Source organism: Pistacia vera, unplaced genomic scaffold (genome assembly GCF_008641045.1).
Source record: "Pistacia vera cultivar Batoury unplaced genomic scaffold, PisVer_v2 Contig673, whole genome shotgun sequence".
In the NCBI taxonomy this organism is placed as follows: domain Eukaryota; kingdom Viridiplantae; phylum Streptophyta; class Magnoliopsida; order Sapindales; family Anacardiaceae; genus Pistacia; species Pistacia vera.
The window spans coordinates 699,656-726,413 of record NW_022196527.1 but is presented as its reverse complement, the minus strand read 5'-3'; the positions used below and the strand labels follow the sequence as shown (position 1 = coordinate 726,413).

Here is a 26,758-nt window from a genome sequence, read left to right as displayed (position 1 = left end):
TAATATTATACTCACAAACTTTTTTTATTAATTTTTTCTTATAAACACGACGTGTCAGTTTATAATTAGTCAACTCACAATAGATCATATCTCTCCCATAATGGGTCATATTTGATCAAATATGAATTGACCAATTACGAACTACCATATCAACGTTTGTGAGAAATATTTATTAACTATCTATATTCTTTAATCTAGGATGTAGTTTTATTATCAGTTAAATAAAATAAGATATGATGAGTCAAGACAAATTAGACAATATGGCCAAGTTCTAATAGTTGACCGTCGGTAATCCATTCTAATTTCTGATTTTGGTTAACGTCTATCAAATGTTACTATGACGGGTAGGCAAGACTCTACTGCCGGCTTAATATTCATGTTACCGGCTACGGCTAGCTCTTTCTTTTTCGATTTAGTCGAGGCAGTTTAATTCTGAATCACTATAAACTCCTCTGCTTTCTTCATTTCAATCCATGGAAGCTTCTGTTAGGCTCTTCAATGTCTCCACTCTCAACCGTCGTCTCTTCTTCACCACTACTGCAATCAAATTCCCTCCAAAGCTTTCTGTAAACGACGTCGTTCCTCGACGCACCTTGTGCCACTCTCGTATTTGTTCTTCATCTTACCCCCTCAATCCTAACCCCTTTAACCTCTTCCTCTCACTTTCTTCGTCTCAACACTTTAATTACTCTCAACTTCCACCCAATAATAAATTTAACCCCTTCTCCCACCCAAAAGACATCGGTTTCAGATGGCATCTAGCTCCGAGGAGCGTGACTGACGGCGAAAATGTAGCTCTCTTTGGGGACAAACAAAGGGTTGTTACGGTGGTCTTGTTAGGTTGGCTTGGAGCCAAACCCAATCACTTAAGGAGATATGTAGAGTGGTACAATTCGATAGGATTTAACGCAATTACATTCGTCATTGACCCCGCTGAGGTGTTATGGTTCGATTTAGGACATCGGGTTGAAAACCGTGTCTCCCAGTTGGCAAACGAGGTCGTTTCATGGGTCTCAGATAAGGAAGAAGATGGTAGAGATAGGTGTTTGGTTTTTCACACTTTTAGCAACACTGGTTGGTTTGTGTACGTTGACTAATCATTCTTGTGGTTTTAAATCCTTGTGCTTGTCACCTATGTTTCTTTTTTTGGTCATTAATTTTTTCAATCTTTTTGCAGCTATGGTTCCATTATTGATGGTTTGCAGGATAGGCAGGAGGTGATGGACAAGATCAAAGGAGTTATTGTTGATTCTGGTGCAGCTGAACCATTTAATCCTAAGGTTCTGTTTAATTCATTTATAGATTCTATGCTTTTGCAGTGAAATTTACTTGCTAGTAAAAATGTTAATCTTTTATTATTATTATTCAGTTATGTTTTACGTTGTTGCATTCCTTATTTTACAATGTTTAGTTGTCAGCATTATTTGACAGTTATGTTGATTGAATTTGTCTATTAGGCTAGGGCTCCAAAGTCACATTTATCAAATTGCTAAGCTGGATTCTTAATTTTCATGCACTTGCTTTTTTGTCATATGATTCATGCATTGAATTCGGAATCAACTTGCAGTAGGAGTACTTGGGTAATTTATCAAGTATTAAAGAATTGAGAAGTAATGTGGATAGTACTCATCAAATTGTTCTTGTATACAGCTGCTAGATAGATTTTTTTGTTTACTTGTGCCAAAAATTTGACATCGCTTATCGATAATAGATGTGACTGTATTACCACTATCAGCAAAAACTAATTTTTACCACTTGGGCTGTAATTAGGTGGTGACCTCTGTTGTGGTCTGCCCTTTCCTCTGTGACTATAATTCCCTGCCGTCTATGCAATCTCCTTGAGCTTCTCTTTTGGCAGCTCCACAGAACTTGGAATATAGGGCTGCTTTAAATGAATAACCTCTTGCAGTCTAAGTGGACCATGACTTAGCTGATTTAGAATAATCAGGATGAGCCCTACATCTAAAAATTTTGGGGATTGGTCTCACCAGGTAGCCATTCTTTGTGGCTTTATTAAGTTTTCCATTTGTACATTTATTCTAAACTTTTCTAATTCTCTGAGAAAATTAATTTGGCTTTTTATGTAACTTATATCATTGATATACATATGGTTTTTCTAACAAGGAAAGACAAGGCTAGGGGGAACAAATAGAAACAAAAGAACGATCATTTACATATTACCTCTGGTAAGGAACATTGACTTGAGTGTGGGTGAAAAATTTATTTATAATTTTATATAAACTAGAGGCAGGTATACAAAAAGTGGTGTGAGGCGCAAGCAAACAACTGTAGAATGACGGTTAAAAGTTCCCAACACACTAATGGAATGTATTGTTGATAGCTAAAATTGTTTTATTGTCTTGAGTAATTTTATGGTTCTGTAACTAGAGAAATGTGGCTGCCGTATAAGAATCCCAATTTGGTAAGATTATAGATTAGTAGAATCTTAATTTCGGAGTGGGAGAATTACATTATGTGGGAAAGTCCTTAGATGAAGATTTTCTTCTACTTTTCTTTTTGTTGCAAATACTACAAAGCCTAAAGTAAGCTACACATACAGTGTAATGTTTAAGCTCTTGCTTTAACATGTATGCTCTGATGTTCACATATTTGATTGGAATTCCTTTGCTCACTGGTATCTTTTGAAGCCAGACTTGTGCGCACAGGGAGTAGAATTTGTCCTTGTTTATTTCTTCTGGTTATAGATCCTGTGATTTCAAATTTCATAGATTAGTTTGCAATTTAGCTAGATGTTGCATTTCATTCTTTGATAACTTCTTTTCAATTATGACAGGTCTGGGCGGCCGGATTTGCTGCCGCTTTTCTGAAGAAACGTAGCTCTTCAGCAAACCCTATAGTAGAGGTCGGAAAAGTCAATGGATTAGAAAGTGAAGTAAGTGCATCCAAAGTGCAAGAAAAGGGGCCAGAAATGATAGAAATTATGCTGTTATCATTATTGGAGAAGCTCTTCTCTTTTCTTTTGAATTTGCCTGATGTGAATCGGTAAGTTTTTATATGTGGCCCTTTACTTCTATGTTCAATATGAATGACGAAATTCTGATGATAATTAATTGTCTTTCCACATGTCAGAAAATTTGTATGTCATCAATAATTCATTTTTTATTGCAATTATTTCTTTCTTGTTCTGCAGGAGATTAACAAAGGTTGTTTCTGCTCTCAAAAAGAATCAGCCATCTTGTCCTCACCTTTACCTTTATAGCACGGGTGATAAGGTGGTACCATTTAAGTCAGTAGAATTGCATATTGAAGAGCAGAGGAAGATGGGAAGAAAGGTGTTTTCCTTAAACTTTGGGTTGTCTTCGCATGTAGATCACTTTCGGACTTTCCCCAGCAGATATTTATCAGAGCTCCGTAATTTCTTGAAAGAGTGTTTTACAACTGTAAAGCAGAAGTGAATCCTGCAAATGCAGATTACTGGGTATAGATTTTTAATTATAATTTCTTCCACTGCTACTGGGTGGCAGTGAGACATGTTGTAGTAAGATCACTAGGAAATATATGTGAAGTAAATCAATCATCTTCCAATAATGTTGTGGGAACCAACACTAATTTTCTTTTGAAAATGGAAAAAGTAAAATAAAAATAAAAATTCTTGCTTATATTCTGAACCTACTTCAGTCAATTTAGTCTCCACTGTGGAAATGGTGCAGAAGGTTGTTGTTAAAGGAATAGTTAAGCGGGTGGGAATTTGAACTGTTGAACTGTCCGATGGGCTTTATGGTTTGTATTGGATGTAGAATGTAGGACCAGTTCTTAGTGGTTGGAATAATGCCCTGCGGATTGGATACAAAGAATTTAAGGATCTTGTAAGTTGTTATTCTGATTATTAAATTAACATCTAAACAACGTAATCGAAACTTGTGATTTAATTTCTTTTGGGTTGTGAATGAGTAATGACTTGATCATGGGATTCTATTGTTGAAGTCAGTAGTCTTGAGAGAGATTTTAATGTTGGGATAATGATGTGTTTGTCAAAATGCTTGAATGGTAAAATGTGATGTTGGTGATCATCATCTTATGTTAATTCGACTGTTTTTTTAAACATAAAACCAAATTCACTTTCTCAAACTAAATCGCCAGTCGCCACCCGCTACTGCTGAATACGCATGGTTGCCATCACTATCCCTTGCTTCACAGCCAGTTTCTGCACCTCCACCTTCCATTCACCTTTGATTCACGCGTCTCCACCTCCGATTCGCAGGCCACCACCACCAACTTCGCAAGCCATGGCCGTAGTAGGTACTTGACATATATTTTCTATATTATATACATTGGCTTCTCTTTCCTATGATCCCTTTTTTATATTATATAAATGTTTATATTCCTATAATCTCTTTTCTTGACAAGATAAAATTGTGGTTCAGTGTATGTTTGCAATAAGGAAAAAGTTCATAGCTCGAAAAGACTGGCTTGTTTGTGATTCTGATGACAAATTTATTCCTGTCTACAATTACAACACCATGGAAAAGGTTAAAGAATTCGAGCCACATGGAGATTCTTTAGGTGTGTGGTTGTTCATCCTCCATTCCCATTTGTGTTATCGTCCTCCAATGACAAGCTTATAAAGCTTTGGGACAGGGAGAAGAGTTGGGAGTGTACCCAGATCTTTGAAGGGCATTCGCATTATGTAATGCAGTGGCATTTAATCCAAAAGATCTCAATACTTTTACAAGTGCATCACTTGATTGCACCACAAACACAAAGGTATACTTTTATATTGCAAACTTTGGTTATACATTTTCTTTCTTCTATTAAGTCTCCTATTTATGCTCCAGTATTGTTCCTCTATTTAGATTTGGAATCTAGACTAATCAGCTACGAAGTTTTCATGTGACGCACCTTCGAAACGGATAAATTGCGTAGATTACATCATAAGTAGTGATAATTTCTCATAACTGGTTCTTATGACTATAGTACTAATGTTTGCAACACTGAAAACTTGTTCATCAGGCAAGACTAGTTTATGTTCGTGTTGGGAATGAGTCTAGTAATATAACATACTAAGGCTACACAATGTTACTGCGGTGTGCATCCATCCTGACTTTCCCATCTTAATTACAGTCTTCAAGGATAAGACTGTCTGCGTATGGGATGCTACTAATTACAGGTATCGTGTGTTCTGAACTTGTGATTGATAATTTCTAAATTTCAAATTACATGACTGAGCAGTCAGCCTAGTTCATGCTTGCTCTATCTTTTCAAAAATTTGACGAATGTCCTCTCGATTTCTCTCTAACTTGTTAGTTACAAATATTGCACTGTCAATATCTTTTATCAGTGTTTTTGCAATTTGTCATTAATTTGCAGGCTTGAGAATACACTAAACTTTGGTCTTGAATGAGTTTGGGGTGTTGGATACAAGAAAGGCTCAAACCAGTTAGTTTCTTGCTTATTTTTCTCAGGAAAATGTTTAGTGGTGTATGACATGTTTCGCTTACCGATAAGCGTACTATACATCATCTGCATCTTTGAACGAGTTGTCATGATGAATCTATCATTTGATTTACCTTATAAAACAGTAAATGACCTGCTTCTGTTACTTCTCTTAACAGGATTGCATTTGGTAGTGACAAAGGAAACATAATGGTCAAGATTTTTAGCACTTGAGGTTGCAATTCTGAGAATTCTTTGCTTGTGAAGGGGAAAAAAGAAGGGTCAGTATTATGGTGTTATGAAGAAATAACTTTGCCTGTCTCTGAGTCTTTGATATGAAGAGAAGATCAGAAGGAATAATGTATCTTTTCTTTGGTAGCTGCTGATGCAAGGAGGAATGACGTCTAATGGCCAGTATTGTACTACAATATTATGTCTCTGTTTAATCTGGCTTTGGTTCTTCAAGGCTCAAATAAATTTCCTTGACGAAGAGTAAGTTCTATATTTAGAGTCTTTTTAAGATTACAAACAACAGAAGAACAATCATAAAGAAAATGTGACAGAGGAGCAGGGCAACCATGGCTGGAAATGATACTGAGAATGTTATCTTTTTAGTGGTTATGGTGATGATGATGCTCTCAGAAACTCCGGTCCTGGACGAGTCAAAATCTGCTCAATCCTTCGCTTCTGTTTTAATGGTCGCTCAATCCTTCTCTCCCGACTCTAAATATGAAGAAAAGAGAACTAGGCATCTTATTATTTCATAAATTTAAATAAAGGTAAATATTTTAAAATTAGTATTTTGATACATATATCTTTATTAATTATTATACATCTATATTTACCATTTAAAAATAATTGTAAGGTATTAATTATCAAGTTGTGAAAATTAAAATAATTATTAAATAAATACATCATTATGTTGTTTCAATAAATTATTAAAATCTGACTATAATAAAAATCATTCAAATAGTTTATTATAATTTAATCTAACAATTGTTAAGAATATAAGTACTGTATATATCAAAATTTGTTTTTCTCTGTGATAAAGTGGAAGAAGATCAATAAATATAATTAGAAACTTCGTATTAGATTTGAAATTAGAATAAATTTTAGAAGGCAATTAGGGAGAAAAAAAAATTAATTTTAAGATTTTCACCAAGGACTCTAACCGACATGTCGGTTTCTATTTTACAACTGACCGACATGTGTTGTATCCTTATAGCCGACATGTCGTTTCTATTTTCTAAAAAATGTCGGTTGTTCTTTTCTTAAAAACCGACAGGTCGGTAAACATAATCAACCACATGTCGGTTGATCATTTCTTACCGACATGTCGGTTGATCATTTCTTACCGACATGTCGGTTGCTCTTTTATAACCGACATGTCGGTTTCTTATTTTAACCGACATGTCGGTTGTTTAACAAATTGACCGACATCGGTTTCTCTTGCTCGAACAGACATGTCGGTTGTTAAATTCATGGAACCCCCTTCATTTTGAAGAATCATATAACCCCCAGTCTTTTATGAAAAACCGACATGTCGGTAAAAATAATCAACCGACATGTCGGTTTCTTAACTAATTGACCGACACGTCGGTCAAAAGAATCAACCGACATGTCGGTTGTTTAACAAATTGACCGACATGTCTGTTTCTCTTGCTCGACCGACATGTCGGTTGTTAATATCATGGCCCCCCTTCAGTTTGAAGAATATCATATAACCCCCAGTTCTTTTCTGAAAACCGACATGTCGGTCAAAATAATCAACCGACATGTCGGTTGCTTAACTATTGACCGACATGTCGGTCAAAGAATCAACCACATGTCGGTTTTTTCATGAATTGACCGACATGTCGGTTTCTCTGTATACCGACATGTCGGTTTCTTATTTCAACCGACGTCGTTGTTTAACATTGACCACATGTCGTCGTTTCTCTATTCGAACCGACATGTCATTGTAAATATCATGGAACCTCCTTCAGTTTAAGAATATCAAACCCCCAGTTATGTCAATCTGTGGACGTCAGTGATATTTTTCCTAAATAATTTTTAAATTTGTTTCTTGAAGACATTCGGTTAGAGGAAGCATGTATTTATGATTTGTCAATGCAATCGCTCAATGTTTTATAAAGAAGTATATATGAGTGGTATGATCAGAGTCATTCTCATCCTTAAAATTTGTTCTTACTCTCATATTTATACAGTCTCTCTCTCTAATCTTTGAATCATAAGCTTTAGATGAGTGACTATTGTCTCGATTCTTTTTCATGTTTAGTAATATATGACGGTTTAGTGAGGTACTTTTTTTAGTGCTTCTCACTTCCCTGTTAAATTTTTTGAGTTGGTTCTGACAAGAATTGAAACGATGTTTTTTGTTGTAAATGTAGTTGGCAATCAAATGGGGGTTTGTTATAGAAATTTTAAGTTGATTTGGTGTGATTAAAGTTTTTGATAATTGGAACAGAGAAAAGTTTGGAGAGTTAGACAGTAAAATCTGTTGGAAGGATGTTGAGGGTGTTTTTGTTTTTTTTTTTTTTTTTTTTTTTTTAGATAACGGAATGTTAAAACGTCAGATGAATTTTTAGTTTTAAAATTTTTTAGTAAGAGGGACAAGAACAAAATCGGATTTTTTTATTCCACTTATGTTACCTACTACTGCCAGCCACGAAGGAATGAAAGCCTTAAAAAGCAAATAAAAAGGTCTAGATACGGTGCACCTAACGCACTTGACTTTCCTTGTTCTTTGATAAGCTATGGCGATACTGGAAAATCGGTGGTGAATTCTAAGATTTCTCCGCCAAACTCATACGGAGCCGTTGTTCTTGGTGGAACTTTGATCGATTACATGACGGGCATCGCTCTTTCTCAAGGTACTTCTCTCTCTTTTCATTTTATTATTATCAGCCTCATCATTAGTTCAAGAATTGTTTGATTTGAAATAAACTAGGCAGCGGCGGAGCTGGCGAGGGATCGTATTGTCGTTGGAGTTTGTGACGGTCCAATGTTGCGAACAAACAGGTTAGTTTTATTTCTAAATTGAGCTATTGTTTTTTTCTTTGCGTCGACTCAACTGTTTTGTATTAACTCACCTATTACAGTTCCAATAATTATATGTAATTCAGCGTCCAATTCCAATAAATTCAATTCTGATTAAGTTTTAAGGCCTTGGCTGTTTAGATGGCATCAGTCACGTATTGAATTCTACTTTTGTTTTGGTTTTTAATGTCAAAAATCCATGTATGGGAGATAAAAGTTACGAAGACCAGTGAGTTTGTTTTATTTGTGTAAATCTTATTGAATTAAATGATTTTCGTGAATTTAATAGTTATCTCCATTCTATGTCAGTTTGTTTTGTTGCAGTAGTCAATTAGAATGGCTATAAGAATTATTTTGGTTTTGTCTTCAAAAAATTTTGCAGGGCAAGCTAGTGTAACTGTGAACTCTAATGATTATTGCCATTCAATTTCTTTTCTTAATCTGTGAAGGAAACAGTTTGCTGATACAAGTCTAGTTGTATTTGTCTTCTGATATGCCAAATTTAAAGTTCTTTGTCCCCATGCCTGCAGTTCTCCGAATTAATACAACCCATTGAGGAACGGATGCGTAATGTTGAAAATTACATCAAGGTATCTGGTAGAAGGAAGTATGTTCTATGCTCATTCTTAATTTTAAAGAGAAAAAAATATTACTGGGTTCTTAGGTTTCCCGACTTTATTCGAGTACTTTAGTATGGCAAATGATTTATTTATGTGAGACTTGCCTTGTAGACTAGGTTGGGTAGTGATACATATAGAATTAAGCCCTGTGATTTTAAATTGAATATATATGAAATATTCTATTTGGTTTCCTTTGGCATGGTCAATGTGTATAAAATCCTTCCACTGTTATGTGTTCTAGAATTGATCATTTTGGTTTTTTCCTTTCTGCAAAAACTTCAGTCTATCAAACCAGAGCTTAAAGTGCAAGTTGAACCTATTACAGATCCGTACGGCCCTTCAATTATTGATGAAAATTTAGAGGCTATTGTTGTCAGGTGTGTTATTGTTTACTATCTCTCTTTATCATGTTAGTTTTAAGATGTGTAGCAGATCTTCTTTTTGTTATTGCTTGCTTTAATGTTGAAAATCTCTTTCAATTGGGTGAGTCTTCTTCTTTTTCTTCAGTATTTTAATTGTCTTATGCATATTTCAGTTTAATTTGGTAGGTCCTGTAATTGAAGAACTGGAATAAAAAGAAAGATTTAGATTTTACTGGTTACTCCAAATTTCTTGAACTATTTTATTCTCGTACCTCTGAAGAAAGTTGCAGTCCAAATATTCTTGAGTAATTGTGTTTGATTTTCTGGCAGCAAAGAGACACTACCTGGGGGCATGTCAGTTAATAAGAAGAGAGCTGACAGAGTCCTTTCACAGCTGAAGGTTTTAGTTTCGGTTTTTGTGGATAGGTTTATTTACAATTTCCTTGGAAGCATTTTCGAAGATCAAACCATAACATTGTGGATCATGTGCAGATTGAAGTGGTGGATCTAGTTTCTGACGGATTCAGTGGAGATAAGCTAAGTTCAACAGCCTTAAGGAAGCTTGAGGCAGAGAAGGCAAAGACAGAGCACCTTGAGGCTGAGAAGGCCAAAAAAGAACAGCCTGCAGAATAGATGTTGGACACAGAAGGATTGAAGGAATTCTGCATATAAGCTTAGTTCTTGAAGCTGAGAAGGACATGATGAAACAGCTGTTTAGTTCAGAAAGACTTGTCATTGTAACAATGTGGTATCATTATCATCAAGTATAATTGTTCATTTCTGTAACAATAATAGAAAATCTAGAATTTTTATTAAAGGCTTAGTGCTGGCTGACTACTGAAATAATTGATTAGATCTATACTTATTTTTATTGTATGTTCTTCTGAGTTAAAAGGACGATGATCATCGATTGACATTTTAAATAAGAATTTGGATCTCGGCCTAATATATTATGATATTATAAAGAGATCATCGTAATAGTGTGCAGTATAAGCTTTTTAAAACCAATTATCAATTAGAAGCAGGTCTGTACTCAATAAAATGATAATTCATTTTGTTAAACCAACATTCCCACGATGCCGTTTTCAGCATAAAGCGTAACTGCCCTATTTTGGCGGACTACTCCTCTCCGGAGCATAACGGCTATATTAGAATTAACGAAATTTTGAATTTCATAAAACATAAGCGAAACGGTTGCGACGCGATCCTTCACTGTCTTTATAAAAGCACCCCATTGGAGAGTATCTTCTCTTCTAACTAAATTCACTTTGATCGTTCGTACCTAAGGCCCTGCCCTATCACCGTCACCAAGATCTCTCATTTACACGCACACGCACACATACACAGAAACTCTTGTTATTCTTGAAGCCTTGTCACTTGACAAAGCAATTGCTGTCTCCTAACACAAGGTTTTCTTGAAGCCCTTTTGCTGTTTATCAGTTTTACAACTTCGAAGTTGCATAGAATCTTGGTTCAAGACTTTTAGATCATGGTTTCTTTGTAGTTTGATGTTTATCTTTTCTCTTTAGGGGAACGTTTCTTGGTGCGTTTTCTTGTGTTCTTTCACACTCTATAGACTGTGTCTCTAATGTTTATGTTGGTTATCTCTTTGAATCAGGTTTTGTGGAGTAGCAGTAAAATAGACAATCAGAATTTCAAGGGGATTGTATCAGCATACTTAGATTGTTTTAGGGTACCTTCACTTTGTTTACTTCTCTGTCACAATCTTGTGGATTCTTGTGATTCTTGCGTTTTCTTTCAAGTGATTGAATTTCCGTTTTTGATTCTTGAAATTTGTTTACAGGAGGAATTTGCAAAATTCTTGCAAAGATGAATGATTTAATGACAAAATCGTTCTTAAATTATGTGGAACTGAAGAAACAGGCTCAGATGGACTTTGAAGCAGAAGTTGACATTGAAAGAGGCCAACTCAACCCCGAAGATGAAGAAAACCTCTCTCAGTTTTCCCGAGAAGTCGATGCAATAAAGGATGTAATGGAAGAGATTACCAATCTCTTGTACGATCTTCAGAATCTTAATGAAGGAACTAAGTCTACTCACAGCGCCAAAGTTCTTCGTGGCGTAAGAGACAGAATGGAAGCAGATACTGTCTCTGTGCTTCGTAAAGCCAAGATTGTCAAATCAAGGCTGGAATCACTGGATAAATCCAATATAAGCAACCGCAGAATTTCACATGCCTTTAAAGAAGGGAGTTCTGTTGATCGCACAAGGATATCTGTCACCAATGGTTTGAGAGTCAAGCTTAGAGATTTGATGAATGATTTCCAGTCTTTGAGAGAGAAGATTTTGTCAGATTATAAGGAAGATCTTAAGAGAAGGTACTATAATGCAACTGGAGAGGAACCAAGTGAGGAAGTAATTGAAAAAGTTGTCTCTGGAGGCGGAAAAGTTGAAATATTTGTGGACAAAACAGATGGTACGGATTTGAGGAATCAAGATAGGCATGAGGCTGTTATGGATATACAAAAAAGTTTGACTAAGCTGCACCAGGTGTTTCTTGACATGGCCGTTCTTGTTGAGACACAAGGGGAGACTATTGATGACATTGAAGAGAATGTGGTGAATGCAGGTAATTTTCTCAGTGGTGGTACTAACAGTCTTTACTATGCCAATCAGATGAGGAAGAAGAAGAAGACATGGGTGTTCTGGGTTTGGGCTGTGGGGTTGATTATTATGTTGGTTTGCTTTATTTCATTGTTGGCTTCTTGAGAGGAACAAATGTTATAGGAATTGTAGAGGCAATTATTTTCTATAAGGGGTCTTTAGGGTGGTCTACGGATTTCTTATTGCTAATTGAGTGTTCCTATGGTTGTTAAATATGGTATCTGTATCTTGATTTGTACATTCTAGATCCTTTTGTTTAAAAACAAAAAAAGTTCTTCAGGATTGATCCTCATTTACTTCCAGTATGACTTAATACAGCTAGTCCTTCTTTCTATGAAATTGCCAGAGTGGCAATGGGAAAACGGGACCAGCAAAGTATCTTAACAAAGATTTTACTGAAAAAAAATGAGGACCAATGATATTCCTATCATATATCAGGAACCTTATCCAAATAGCCAAGAACAATTGAAAGAAAGAAAAAAAAAGAGCCAATGTGCAGTTCTACATCATTGTGGCTCTGAAGTTTATTAAGCTGCCACAAATAAATGGCATTGGTCTCACTAACTCCAACAATCAAGTTATCTTGGGAACCAAATGCTACCCAGACCTTGTCTCTGCTCAATAGATGTTCAAACATGGAGGAACTAAAGCAGATTCATGCCCAAATGTTCAAACTAGGTCTTGCTAACGAGACCGTTCCACTAAGCAACATTCTAACTTTCTGCACCTCTAGAAATTCTGGCGGTTTATCCTATGCTCAGATGGTGTTTGACAGAGTTAACACACCCGATACTTTCATGTGGAACACCATTATCAGAGGATTTGCCAACAGCAGCGAGCCTGAACAAGCCTTGCTTTTGTATCAACAGATGCTTACTCATTCAGTTCCACACAATTCTTACACCTTTCCGTTCCTGCTCAAAGCCTGTTCCAATCTATCAGCCTTGGAAGTAACCCAACAAATTCATGCTCAAATCATAAAATTGGGGTTTAGTTCCGAGGTTTTTGCTATAAATTCCTTGCTTCACGCCTACGCCATTTTTGGAAGCATTGAATCTGCACGTCTTCTGTTTGACCGAATCCCCCACCGTGACATTGTTTCCTGGAACTCAATGATTGATGGCTACATAAAATGTGGTGCCATTAAAACGGCTCATGAAATTTTTAATGATATGAAAGCAAAGAATGTTGTATCTTGGACAACGATGATTTCTGGGTATGTTGGGGCAAGCATGAACAAGGAAGCATTGAATCTATTTCATGAAATGCAGATAGCTGGTGTTAAACCTGACAATATAGCTCTTGTAAGCACCATTTCAGCGTGTGCACATCTGGGAGCATTAGATCAAGGCAGATGGATTCACAAGTATATTAAAAAAATAGGTATTCAAGTCGACCCAATCTTAAGCTGTGCTCTTATAGACATGTATGTGAAATGTGGTGACATGGAAGAAGCCCTAGAAGTGTTTAGGAGAATAGAGAAGAAAGGTGTGTCTGCATGGACAGCGATAATTTTTGGTTTCGCAATTCATGGACAAGGAAGAGAAGCTCTAAATTGGTTTTCAGAAATGCAGAAGGTAGGAATTAAGCCAAACCTGATCACCTTCACAGCTATCTTGACAGCGTGTAGTTATGCAGGACTAGTAGACGAGGGAAAATCATTGTTTGAGAGCATGGAAAGGAAACATAACCTGAAGCCAACGATAGAGCATTATGGGTGCGTGGTTGACCTACTAGGAAGAGCAGGGCTACTAATGGAAGCTAAAAAGTTGATAGATACAATGCCTGTTAGACCAAATTCTGTCATTTGGGGAGCCCTACTCAAGGCCTGCCGGATCCATGGAAATCTCAACTTGGGTAAACAGATAGGAAAAATCCTGATTGAAAATGACCCTGAACATGGTGGCCGATACATTCACCTTGCAACCATTTACGCCATGGCAAGGGAATGGGACCATGCAGTTGAAGTAAGAAGACAAATGATCGACAAGGGAATCACCAAACTTCCAGGCTGCAGTTCGATTAGTCTAAGTGGTATTTCCCATGAATTTTTTGCAGGGGATAGATCCCATCCACATATTGATGAGATTAACCGCATGTGGGACCAAATTGCTAAGAGATTGAAACAGGAAGGATATAAGCCATCAACAAGGGGTTTACTATTAGATCTTGAGGACGAGGAGAAAGAAACAGCAATCCAAAAGCATAGTGAGAAACTTGCAATTGCATTTGGTCTAATCAAAACTCAACCAGGGGAAACAATTCGAATCATTAAAAATCTACGGGTCTGTGAGGACTGCCACACAGTAACAAAGCTTATCTCCAAGCTCTACGCCAGGGAGATCATAATGCGAGATAGAACTCGGTTTCACCTTTTCAGTGATGGAAAATGTACATGTGGAGATTATTGGTAATAAGCAAGAGACATAAAATACAATTTTATGATCCACTGTGAATGCAAAATTTAATAGATTCATCATGCGGACAATGTGGATACATTTAACTTGAAATGACATTATTAATGGCTCTATATGCGCCCAATTTCTGATTCACATCGCTGCAAACTGAAGAAACAAAATTAAAGTCAAGAGGAACTCCTCCTATGAACTTTGCAAAACTGCACACAGCCATCTTTTAGCTGATGCTGAGATGCTGCTTAGCTGTCCAAGATCGTTCAGGTTCTAGCTGGACATTTCCAATCTGGAGTGACAACAGAAAATAAAATGAGCAATTTTTTTTTTTTTTTAAAAATGAACAGTAATAAAAGAGATTTCTAGAAACAGTCGTTTAGTATCATGAAAAGCCTCTAAAACTGTTCCATTAGCATTTGATCTCTTTGCTAAAATTTAAAGTTAAAGACAACATTTAGAATCATTTTTAACTGAACTCAAATCAGCCATTAAAGTGTGATAGCAAGAAGGGAAACCCAGCCACTAAATTCAGCCAGTCGCCAGAGGAAGAAAGTAGGCATCTAATACCTTAGCATTTTCAACACAAACAAAATCTTTGTAGCATGCTTCCATCTGCAGATGTGGGTTCCACAAAACAGCATCTGACCAACTGTAAGTGTACAAGGTTAGAGCACAGAAATGTAAAGCAGATGAATTTGGGAAGTCTTAACCACATCAAATCATAAAAAGAGGTTCCAACTCATGTACTTGGTATTGCCGATAGATATTGTGTCACCCAAGCCATTATCAAGGTGCACTTCGTTGGGGGCATCAAGGTAAATGCAATCTACAAATCCGGGAAAAGTGATGACATCCCTGAATGGATAATGGAACAGTTAAAAAGAATCCAAAAGAAAAATGTCCAAAGATATTCGCAAAGGCAGTGAAGGACCTATCATTAACACTTCTCCAACAGCTCAAAATCAAATTTTATTCATAGTTAATATGAAAAATGCTACAGACCTTTCTTCCTTTCCCTCCAATGGATTGGCAGGATCTGGATCTTTATTCAAGGTTTTGCAACCTTTCAAACCTTTCACAGATGCACCAGTTACAGAAGCCTGCAAAATAATGTTCAAAATTTAATTTTAACCAAATTTCATTTCAATTCTTTTTTTCCTCACAACCATATAACAAAGGAATGTGTTATAGTTCACAGATACACATGGAAACTGTGCATCATATTGAATACATTCTTTCTCTCTTTTACATCCCACATTTCCCATCATGATCAACTCAAATATTTTATTAATAGCAAGAATTGGATCTTGATGTAAGAACTACGGTACCCATGTGAATGTATGCTTTCAAGAATTTAGTAAATGAAAAAGGTCCAAGCACAATTTAACTTACACTGAAGTATGTATGCAAAGCAGTATTAAATGAAAATGGCTTATTGTCTGTATTTTTAATAGTCAACTCTGTGGAAATACTCTTGGTATTTAGAATAACCTGAAAACAAGTAAACAGACTATAAGATTTAAATAAAAAATTTATAACACCTCCTGCAAAGTAAGATTGAATAGAGCCAATTGATTACAAATACAATAAGAAAACACAGAGATACAAGGCACATACCCTTAATATACCGAAAAAGCAGAAAGTGGTTTGGTAGATATCAAGCAGACTATTGTATTAGTGTCACCAAGCAGTTGTGAGGAAAGTGATTAAACTCACCTTGTATAAAGCATGGAAACTGAAATCCCACATGGCACGACTGTAAGGGCCATCTTTTAACTCAAGAGTTATAATAGGATTTCCTTCCACATTTTCAGAATCAACAATGGACCAATCCATATTCCGTGCAAATCCATGCTGTCAATTACATAAAGATCTCAGGACTTCAAATCAATCATAAGAAGCTATATAATAAAATAAAACAAAAGCACATACTAGTGATTATCAAAGACTTTTTTCTCACACTTTCACAGCATTTTACCTACTGCAAGACTAGCTAATAGCAGTGCGTCTAAAGGTAGGACTCCTTACAGATGGCAATAACCCTCCATTAGCATATTACTTTAAACAGTATGTGTCTGAAAAACTATTTAATTTATTAATACATGACAGCATGGTAGAAGTCATCAAATACTAGGAACTAAATTCAGAGAGCAAGAATTGGCTAACATTAGTCCACACTAGAATAACACGAATTCCAACAAACTCGTTGAATATGTAATACCGGGATCAAAGAAGTCAGTAACTAATGGGGAATGTGGGATTAATGATAATGATACCTGTTGCATTGGGCCAGGTCCAAACTGCGGGAAGCAATGTGGAATTCCTCCACTATTCCAATAGAGATAAGAGTCAGTGTGCGGGTCAAATCAAATATCTATTTCTCAATTTCTAAGGAAAAAAATTATTCAATTCAGAACAGGACAGTAAATCTCACATGAAACCAAACATAACAAAATCAAAAATACATTTTTGCTATTACAACTGAAAGAAACATAACATCAATTTATAAAGAAAAAGAAAATTAATTTAGAAAAGAGATAACCTGATAGGCTTCTTCTTATTAAAAACAGCATCAGGCCTAACAAAAAGGAGGTCTTTGCCATTAGAGGCCTTCCAAGATGTAACGCAACCTCCAAATAAATATAACTCAGCTTCACTGCCACCAAACAAGATTTCAACAAATCACAACAACTTAAAAACAAAAATTAATAAATTAAAAACAAATGAAGCTCAGGATGATTCCTACTCACCTACCGCCAGCAGAAGTGAGCACAACCTTGGGCAAATTGCCTTCACCTTCCGTAATTTTAACTCCTAAAGCAGTAGTTTCCTTGCTTACAGTCGCGAATGCCATACCAGAGTTTCTGCAGCAAAAGAATCGAGGGTTTTTGGTGTAAATTTTAGAAATTAGACAAAGAGAGATTTCATTTGAACAAGTGCATGATCATGAAATGCGGGAAATTCAAAAGAGAGACTCACCGTTTGACTCGCCGTAGATTACGAGAGTTGAGAGCGGGAAGAGAAAAGGCCATTGAAACTGTCGCCATATTCTACTCCTTTAACTAAATTTCTCTGTCCTTTCAACTTCACAATTGGTTATTCTAATTTGTATATATTCGCATATTCTTTTAGGATTTTATTTAAATAAGATTTCTTATTTATTCTTTTTGGATAGGGCATCAATGGGCCTAATTACTATGAGCCCATGGATGCTATTTATTACAATTTTATTTATTTATTTTTTTAATAATTGGGGTATTTGGGTCAATTTGCACACAACTCAATTAATCATTCGGGATCCTGAAAAAACTATATAAGAGTTCCAATGGTCATCTTTATTAAGGATTGAGATGAATCGTATCTCAACTAATCTCCCAATACCATAAAACTACCGACCAAATAAGAGTTTCAATGATCACATCTATTAGAGGTTGAGATGAATCACACCTTAACTAATCCCACAGGACCCTAGAACTAGCAACCGAGTAAGAGCTCCAATGGTCACCCTTATAAGTAGCCGAGATAAATTGAACTCAGGACATCTTGAATAATACACCTAAAAGTCTTAATTGACCATTCAGCCACCCAATAATGGTTCTTGGTATTTATTTCTTTTATCATTAAATTGTATTTGTATAAATATTTTTTATATTAGTTTGAAAAAATAGAATATTAATAATAACTGTGAAAAGGGGCTCAATGCATAAGAGAGTAAGGTTAATTGTAGAATTATTTTGAATTATCATTAGATTTAAAATGTAAACAATTTATGATACATTTGATGGATGTGATTACAATTTTGAATCTCCTGTGGCAACATTTTTTTACATACGTAAAAGTAAGTGCCTTGTTTTGGCTTCATGAAACACTTGAAGAAAATCTAACAAGGTGGAAGATCCTTGGGTGGAGGCAGAATAGATTGGTCTGCTCCAGGTCCGTCTTCCACAACAAATGCCATTTTCAATCCCCAACCAGTGTGTAGCTCTAAATGACAATGCATGAACCACACACCTGCACAACCAAAACAACAAACATTATGCAAAAAATTTCAACAATCTTCAACTTTAACATGGTTGAAAATTGATATGGTGTAAAATCTTTTCCAATCGTATGCTTTAGGATATGTTTATAAGAATGTACCTGGATTATCGGCTCTGAACCGAATGGCAGTCCAACCACCGGTAGGAACACCAACTGTATTTCTCTCAACAGGGTCAACCAAGTTGTATTTTGCTGGGTCTTTGGCAGGATCAAAATTTCCAATACCCGTTCCAACAACGAAGAAGTTATAGCCATGGAGATGGAATGGATGTGACTCAACTGTTAGCAAATTAGTGTCTTGCAACACTAACTCAACAGTAGAATTGAAGGCAATCTTGCTAAGCCTTGTGCCATGGGATGCCCCAAGACTGGCTGTTAGTGGTGCCCCGGTGTAATTAAAAGGTTTGGGAGGCTTATCCGGGAAATCAGTCTTGAATACTCCTTTGAGGTTGAAGTAATGAGCTTGGAGAAGGGCAGTTTCTGGCATCACAAAAGAGATATTGTTTAATGAAGCGAGGAGTCTGGTTCCATTAATGCATGTAGAGCAAGAATCTCTTCCTAAACCAATGGTGTAAAATAGTTTTCTATCAACTTTCTGTGGTACGGTAGCAGGAAAGTTAGGTGAGTTTAGGCTTCTAAGCTTCTTGTTATAGCTCAAAGCGAATGCTGTATCATTAGGCGCAGGCAATTGAGTGAGCGTTGGAAGAACAGTGTTTGGAATGCCTTTGTATTGTAGTATTCCGGTGGCTGTTTTGTTGTCTACAGGGATTGGAACATCCATGAAAGACCTAGTAGCCATGAAGTATCTGCCTGGTATTTGGTTGGCTTGAACCAGAACGTTTGTGGTCTGGCCAGGTGCAATTAGAATAGATTGAGTGGTGAATGGCTTTGTATAAACTGCATCAACCTCTACTACTGTCATGTTGTGACCAGCTATGGCAAAGAAAAGCTCGTCGTTGAGGGCGGCGTTGATGATCCTCAACAGGTATGTCTTCCCTGATTCAACTTCCATTGCAAAAGTATCTAACAAAAACAAATTTAAAAGCAATTACATTAGCAACAGAACTAGCTAATTATTTTCTCTAGTGCCAAAACTACGTCAAGACTTGAAGTTTTCTCTAACTAGCCTATTTTGCTTACGTTTCTCAGAACACGGAAAGAGAGGTCCAGGCTTCCCGTTGATTGTGTGTGCATCTGACATATTTGGTGGCAATCCCATTCTTTTCCCTTGATCTTCGATCGCTTCCACATCAGTGTGCCACCATTCTCCTACAACACACAAATTGAGGCAAACTTGGTTTGCTTAATAGACCAAATATTTAAAATCTGGAAGCCAGGCAATTAAATAGAATAATTTTAGACCCACCAAGGAGAATAATCTCTTCTCTGTTTGGCTGTGGGAAAGGAAATGGTGTCCCTTGTTTTGGCATGATGACAATTGCACCATAGACAGTAGCCCTTAGCCACAAAATATGTGCATGCCACCACAATGTTCCTCTTTGACCAGTTACATTGAAATCATAAGTGTAGCTATTGCCAGTCATGATAGGACATTGTGTTATGTAAGCCGGTCCATCCGCCCAACCATTGCGATATTGCTTCAGTCCATGCCTATAGATAAGAATCACAATTCACAAAGTGGAAATATAAACGCAAAACTTTGTACGGTTTGCATCAACTATTTATATATATATATAGATAAAGATTTCAGAATCTATAAATATACCAGTGAATGGACATGTTATATTGTGCGTAGTTAGTAACGTTGACAAGAACTCTATCTCCCTCCCTTACGTAGATAGTAGGACCTGGGTACCTCCCATTTACAGTTACAATGGGTTTTGCATGGCATAGTCTACTAACATTCTTCACTTGAATCTGAGAAAAATGCGACGCCACAAATTACATATCATCAAGTAAGAATGTATAGCCAAAGAAGCATTTGCATGTGAAGGTACAATATTTGCATTAATTTAATAACTCACATCAAATTGGTACTGATTAATGGCGGCTTCAGCCGGAAAATGAATAAACCCAAGAAAGACAAAGAGAAATGAAGCCAATCCAGGGAAGAAAGTGCCTCTGTTAGCCATTTTCTCTAGCTTCTGATATTGCTGTGTTTGTGTCGAGATGGATGGTATGAAGCATTAATTTATATGGATATGTAGAGTTGATGAAGGCTATGAACTTGAAGAAGAAAAGAGAATTAGGTAGAAATGGTGAAAGCTTGTAAGCAAAACACAGACAGAGACTTGAAGCTAGCCATTGACTGACGTAGAGGCTGGGATTCCTAGGCCAAAACTAACCAAGTATTCAGAAACATCAGTTTAATTTTATTTTTCATCAATATATATATATGTTTTAAGATAATTTAACAATACTGAAAGCTACATGAGGCCAAAATACACTACTAAGCTTTACCGTTAAGCGAAAGTATCAGCTTTACTGCTACTTTTATTAGCACCAGGTTTATTTGCCAAGGTTACTTTAAATTAAGGGCCCAAGATACAGCCATGGACCGCATTGTGCTTTCATCCCAATCAAAATTTTTTGTTTGTTAATATGTCACTCTCTCAAGGAGCTTCTGCCCACAGAAAATCAGTTTTATATCCTTGTCCATGCTTCTGCTAAAAAAACTAGATAGCTAATAACTTCTAAGCTTGTGTAGCATATTTTTGTACGCTTTACATATCTTGGGAGGGACGGAGGGACGGAGGGTCAACTTAAGTTTTAAATATTTTTGAATGAAAAATAAATTATAAAAAAACTCCAATCCATGGAATAAGTTAAACTCTCATTTTGTTTTTGTTTTTCTTTTTTGAGTAATATATTCAAGAGTCCCTATCGAATCACTTGACCACTCAAAGGTTAGTTTGTAATCATTATTTTCAAGAATTATTAAAAACAACCGTTTTAGTTAAGCAATTATAAACTTTGGTATGGATTAAAAAGTGAGAAAGGAAAGGCTGTATAGGTGAATATTGACAGAAATATGTGTGTATGTGGTATTTAATTTTGAGTTAATCAGAAGAAAGTAACATAAAAAAGATGGACATAAAAGATAAAACGACAACATAAACAAACAAAACTAAATTAGTTAAGAAAGGACTTCACTTTTTAATCAATCACTAATCCAGTCCATGGATATTCCATGTTCATGCATGGGATATATATTGACCATGTTTCTTAGCGAAATGACAAGTTGGTACCCTTAGTTTCAATTATTTCAGATTCCTACCCTTAAAACAACTTTGTTTCCTTTCTTTTAATAAATAACCTAATATCTCTCACACCCAGCCACCATCACCATCACCACCTACCATCCAGCCACCGCCTTTAACCCCCAAAGTCACTTCATTACCACCATCGCCATTCACCATCCACCACCATCACAATCCCTCCTAACCCAAAGTCATCCCTGTTGCCACCAAACAACCACCACCAAGTCACTCAAAAATTGAGCCACAAACTCAACACCAAACACAACCAAAAATTAGCACACAACCACAAGCAAGAGGTGACCTAGGTAAGGGCGAGATGGGAGGGTAGTTCGAGTAATTACAGTGTCTACATCTGTGTCAGAATCCAATAATAACTAACAGTGTTATTTTAAGGGTGAAAATCTAGATAAATGAAACCAGGGTATCCACTTATATTTCGCTGAACCTCGAGTGGGAGGAGTCGTTTTCTCTTACAAATTTCTAATCCTAGCCGCGTTTTGAGATTATTGAAGAGTAGTTTTCAAGTCACGTTCACTTTGGGGAAGGAAGAAGAAGGAGTCATCCCCAACCCAACCAAATCCAAAAGAATATATATAAAAAAAAAAAAAAAAATGAAGGAGACAAGAAAATCTTAAAAAGAAGACATGGGTTCCACAATGAAGGAAGGATTTATGATTCCATAGCTTAACTTTCAACGTGCATAGCATCTAATTAAATCCATTACACTGTTATTTTCCTCCTCTAATCACAAAATATTTCTTGTCTCTTGTCACTTTATATTGTGAAAGCATATACCATTACTATATTCCCATATTTTCATCAGTAATTATAATGTTATATAATACTAATAAATAATTATGAAATGAAATGAAAACAAGGTGCATTTGCAAGAATCAAGATTGAAGAACCTTGTAGGAGAGAATGTTGCAAAGTGTGCAAGATAATTTAAAATTCAACAAATTGTTTCATACCCAGCTGTGGTTGCCTAATCCCACATCGGAATCCGCCACCACTCAATTTCTTTTCATCTCGACGTGGCTCCCTTCATCCTAACCTGTTCTTCACCTACTCTATCTCCCATTATTTCTAAACTAATATTATTTTAATACCAACCCGTTACTTAATTTATGTTTTTAAATTATTTTAAATCAAAATTTAAAAAAAAAAAAAAAATGAAACTTTACTTAAATGCCACATTTATTAGGATAAACACAATACATAATGATAATGGTTTTTTAAACAAACAAATCAAAGTTTTTTTAATCCATTAATATATATAATAAGTCTTTAAACATTGTAAATGACAATATTAATAAAGAAAACGTGAAAATAGTTTTAATACAGTGTCAGTGAAGTACAGCGGTCAAAATCATAAATTCAAGTGGTTAACTTTAAAATGGTAACATCATTATCATTGCTGCAAAAAGTCCACTAAATGTACAAAAAAAAAAAAAAAAAAAAAAAAAAAAAAAAAAAAAAGGGGGAGTCTACAGAAACAGAAATCAAGATAAATCTCTTATAAAATGTTGTCACGCGTGTAAAATAGTACGAGCAAAGCAGAGAGTGAATTTAATCCATAAAAAAATTATAATATATAGTATGTGATTACATTATACAACTTTTTTAACGGACCAATATTGTTAACAATAATACAATAATGGAATATGTTAAATAAAATAATTATTTTAAGGATAAAAAGAAAAAAAGAAGCCAAGTGGGTTTGGATCCGTTTTAAGGGAGAGGGAGAGAGTTGATAGGGGGAGGGTGTGTGGGTTAAGCCGGTGGTGCTGGTGGCGGTGGCGGTGGCGGTAGAGAAAGGAATGAGAAGGGCATGTTGGGAATAGGATAGCTAACAAGACATGTTCTTAGTTTCTTCCATTTCTACTTCTTGGCTTGCTTCGTCTTCCGTTTCATCGCAGGTGTTTCCAGGTTGGTTTCATTTCTTTCATACATTGTGTATTTTTTGTTGGATTTTTGCGCAACGTCTGATAAATGAATCATTTTTTCATTATATTGTGCTCAATGTTCCTCTTAATGTGTATGTTTTTTTCTTGGGAATTTGATGATATTTTCAAGGAATTATTTTGAGGTGTTCTTAAATGTTAAAGATTTTATTTTGGGTCTAGAATGAATTGAATTGTACTTTTTAGCTTGACTTTCTTATTAATACAATGGTAGATCATAGATTCTATTTGAAATCTTGAATATGTCTAAACAAATGCCACCGTACCATAAAAATAAATAAATAAATAAATAAATTCAATTTGGTTTCTGTTTTCACAGCTTTTTAACTAATCTTATGTTTGTATGCGGCTTGTGTATTAAAGGGACTTGATATGTTCGTGTAAAGATGTCCTTTAAAAGCATCATTCGCGAGCTTAAGGAGATGAAAGATGGGATTGGGAGTATATCAAGGAGAGGAGTGGAAGGCAAGAATTGCCGTAACCGCAAAAAAAGTCATATAGCTCCCGATCAAGCGCTGTTCCCATCTGATTCAAATCAACAGAGTCAGTGGGCAAATCTACCACCTGAGTTGCTTTTAGACATTGTTAGGAGGGTAGAGGAGAGTGAGACCTCGTGGCCAGCTCGTGCAGTGGTTGTTTTTTGTGCTTCAGTTTGTAGGTCGTGGAGGGAAGTTACCAAGGAAATTGTTAAAACCCCTGAGCAGTGTGGAAGGCTTACATTTCCAATCTCACTTAAGCAGGTACTTCTTATGTTTCTCCTATTATAACTGTGTCTTTACTTGACCATGTTGCCAGTTTATTTTACTAGGTTTTATTGCTTCTATTTGTGCTTATAAACAGCCTGGTCCTCGTGACTTTCCCATACAATGCTTTATTAGAAGGGATGGAGCAACTGCTCAATATCTTTTGTTCTCCGGTCTGATGCCTTGTAAGTCCTCTTATCCTCTTAATTTCTATTTGTGCGGAATGTAGATTTGAATGCCTGTATATATTATTTTGCTGCTTAAGAATATCTATGTCTTCTAATTCATAACCTCATATTTGTATTCTTTGAGTTTTTGTTGTCAAGTGTATGAGTGATTATCCACACCACTCCTGCTTTAGCCCTGTTCTTGAATTGAATTGATCTAAAGAACCATTGAAATAAAGTTTCTTTTCTGTGGTTCAACTCCTAGAAACTTAATATGGCATTACCTTCACATAAATTTACATCATTATCAAGGGTTACTTAGTGCTAGGATAAAGTTGATTCTTTATTTTTTTATTTTTTTTTTTTGAAATTTCTAAAAGTATGACTCATTTAGTAGCTTGACTGTATACATTTTTGAGATGGAAATTTCATTAGTGGTAAGAGGTGTTCATTGGTGAATGGTGTTGAATTGACAGCTGAGGATGGAAGCAATAAGTTGTTGTTAGCAGCCAGAAAGGTTAGAAGGGCAACATGCACAGACTTTGTGATATCTTTGGTTGCCAATGATTTTTCTCGGGCCAGCAGTACATATGTTGGTAAACTGAGGCAAGTGTCTGCTCAATACAATTGTTACTAAAGTTGCTAGCCTTTTCTTCATTTTGCATTCAACAACTTACTGCCACCTTTTCTACAGGTCTAACTTTTTGGGTACCAAGTTCTCCATATATGACAGCCAACCTCCATGTGGTATAGCAGTTCAGCCAACTAATCGTATGAGTCGCAGATTTCATTCTAAGCAGGTCTCTCCAAGAGTATCTGCATATAACTACAGAATAGGCACCATCTCCTATGAGCTCAATGTTCTGCGCACTAGAGGACCCAGGAGAATGAATTGCATCATGGATTCTATTCCTTTCTCTTCCATCGAGGAGGGGGGCACCGCCCCAACACCATCATCATTCCCACAGTCTCTTGAAGAGCACTTTTCTTCCTTCCCAGATTTGAAGGAAAAGGAACCAGTGATATGTAGCGAGGCCCCAGGTTTGTCAGTTTCACCAGGATTGACGATGGGCACTCCTGAGCCACTGGTTCTTAAAAATAAGGCTCCTAGATGGCATGAGCAGCTACAATGCTGGTGCCTAAATTTCAAAGGGCGTGTCACAGTGGCTTCTGTTAAGAATTTCCAGCTTGTGGCAGCTATTGACCCAACCCAGAATGTGCCAGCTGCGGAGCAGGAGAAGGTAATTCTGCAATTTGGAAAAATTGGAAAAGATATCTTCACCATGGATTACCACTACCCACTCTCTGCCTTCCAAGCCTTTGCAATCTGCCTTAGCAGCTTCGACACGAAACCAGCTTGTGAATGACATTATTGCAGTGCTAGAAATGGATGCCATTGTCCCCTTAATTGCATCCTTAAATTTTCAGTTGATTTCCTACGCAAAAGATGATCATGCATGGTCATTTACAACTCAATTTTAGCAGTATGGACGATAATTTTCTGGTCATGCAATTCGACTTGTATTTTGTTCTTATCATCTTGTCGCAGCTGAAATTCAATTAAAAGAAGTTAAATGAATTATATTTTTATGATTTTGCAGTTTGTCCGTGTTATTGATCTAACGAAATTGTATAAGCTTCTAAGATACCATGCTTGTTTTTATCTATAAGGTGACATTACTTTTGCCCTTAGCACAAACCTAGCATTCTTAAGAGGATGGATTAATATGATGTGAATATTAGTTGGAACTTAAATTCTTGGATGGACCTTGATTTGCCTTTAACATCTGAAGTGTTATTGTCCTTCTCCAATTGTCCGATCTTAAATTTACCACCAAGTTATCTCTTCGTATTGTTAACCTCTTTGCTACTGCAGAAATCTTGAAAATATTTTTCGTTACCAATAATTCTGTTCAAAGCTTGAGCCCAACATACTTGTGTCTTTTCAGCTTGAGCTTTGCATATTTCCATTTCTTTCTCGCAACTTTTAACATGGGAGGTTAAAGAATGGTTACTATTGAATGAATGTACTGCAGAAGCTGTTATTTCACCAGTCTAATCAGAAAGTGTTTTCTTTAATAGCTTTGCTTCAGTGGAATTCATTGGGTTGCTGAAATTATCTCCTGAGCTTTGCAATGTNTGACTGTATACATTTTTGAGATGGAAATTTC

The 26,758-nt window shown here is 36.1% G+C and overlaps 7 protein-coding genes across 8 annotated transcripts; 5 read left to right on the top strand and 2 right to left on the bottom strand.

Moving 5' to 3' along the window:
- Nucleotides 1-277: 277 nt before the first annotated feature.
- Nucleotides 278-3,851, top strand: LOC116113052 (transmembrane protein 53-A). The gene is made up of 4 exons (XM_031399200.1): nt 278-1,084; nt 1,178-1,280; nt 2,795-3,003; nt 3,152-3,851. The coding sequence occupies exons 1-4, from the start codon at nt 474-476 to the stop codon at nt 3,414-3,416; spliced, it is 1,188 nt and encodes a 395-aa protein (XP_031255060.1). The 5' UTR covers nt 278-473; the 3' UTR covers nt 3,417-3,851.
- A 4,184-nt stretch (nt 3,852-8,035) lies between these two features.
- LOC116113118 (phosphopantetheine adenylyltransferase-like) lies at nt 8,036-10,284 on the top strand. Of its 2 annotated transcripts, none has more exons than XM_031399266.1 (6): nt 8,036-8,267; nt 8,349-8,415; nt 8,964-9,023; nt 9,336-9,430; nt 9,746-9,815; nt 9,908-10,284. In XM_031399266.1, the coding sequence occupies exons 3-6, from the start codon at nt 8,997-8,999 to the stop codon at nt 10,046-10,048; spliced, it is 333 nt and encodes a 110-aa protein (XP_031255126.1). In that variant the 5' UTR covers nt 8,036-8,267; nt 8,349-8,415; nt 8,964-8,996; the 3' UTR covers nt 10,049-10,284. The 2 variants fall into 2 exon arrangements, with proteins under 2 accessions (XP_031255126.1, XP_031255125.1); XM_031399265.1 differs by having other exon boundaries at nt 8,345-8,415.
- Nucleotides 10,285-10,753: 469 nt separating this feature from the next.
- LOC116113117 (syntaxin-112) lies at nt 10,754-12,145 on the top strand. Its single transcript, XM_031399264.1, has 2 exons — nt 10,754-10,824; nt 11,220-12,145. Exon 2 carries the CDS (start codon nt 11,246-11,248, stop codon nt 12,143-12,145), a length of 900 nt encoding a protein of 299 aa, XP_031255124.1. The 5' UTR covers nt 10,754-10,824; nt 11,220-11,245.
- A 417-nt stretch (nt 12,146-12,562) lies between these two features.
- Nucleotides 12,563-14,495, top strand: LOC116113173 (pentatricopeptide repeat-containing protein At5g66520). Its single transcript, XM_031399333.1, has one exon. It carries the CDS (start codon nt 12,586-12,588, stop codon nt 14,452-14,454), a length of 1,869 nt encoding a protein of 622 aa, XP_031255193.1. The 5' UTR covers nt 12,563-12,585; the 3' UTR covers nt 14,455-14,495.
- Nucleotides 14,493-17,550, bottom strand: LOC116113175 (putative glucose-6-phosphate 1-epimerase). The gene is made up of 10 exons (XM_031399334.1): nt 17,431-17,550; nt 17,202-17,315; nt 16,994-17,107; nt 16,728-16,779; nt 16,168-16,305; nt 15,844-15,942; nt 15,454-15,551; nt 15,199-15,306; nt 15,019-15,100; nt 14,493-14,740 (listed from the first exon to the last, which is right to left on the bottom strand). Exons 1-10 carry the CDS (start codon nt 17,496-17,498, stop codon nt 14,675-14,677), a joined length of 939 nt encoding a protein of 312 aa, XP_031255194.1. The 5' UTR covers nt 17,499-17,550; the 3' UTR covers nt 14,493-14,674.
- Nucleotides 17,551-18,210: 660 nt separating this feature from the next.
- LOC116113055 (laccase-11-like) lies at nt 18,211-20,597 on the bottom strand. Its single transcript, XM_031399205.1, has 6 exons — nt 20,478-20,597; nt 20,219-20,370; nt 19,859-20,103; nt 19,633-19,761; nt 18,592-19,515; nt 18,211-18,462 (listed from the first exon to the last, which is right to left on the bottom strand). The coding sequence occupies exons 1-6, from the start codon at nt 20,583-20,585 to the stop codon at nt 18,332-18,334; spliced, it is 1,689 nt and encodes a 562-aa protein (XP_031255065.1). The 5' UTR covers nt 20,586-20,597; the 3' UTR covers nt 18,211-18,331.
- A 2,910-nt stretch (nt 20,598-23,507) lies between these two features.
- On the top strand, nt 23,508-25,954 carry LOC116113038 (tubby-like F-box protein 5). Its single transcript, XM_031399175.1, has 5 exons — nt 23,508-23,639; nt 24,039-24,417; nt 24,518-24,605; nt 25,064-25,193; nt 25,282-25,954. Exons 2-5 carry the CDS (start codon nt 24,064-24,066, stop codon nt 25,952-25,954), a joined length of 1,245 nt encoding a protein of 414 aa, XP_031255035.1. The 5' UTR covers nt 23,508-23,639; nt 24,039-24,063.
- Nucleotides 25,955-26,758: the final 804 nt, after the last annotated feature.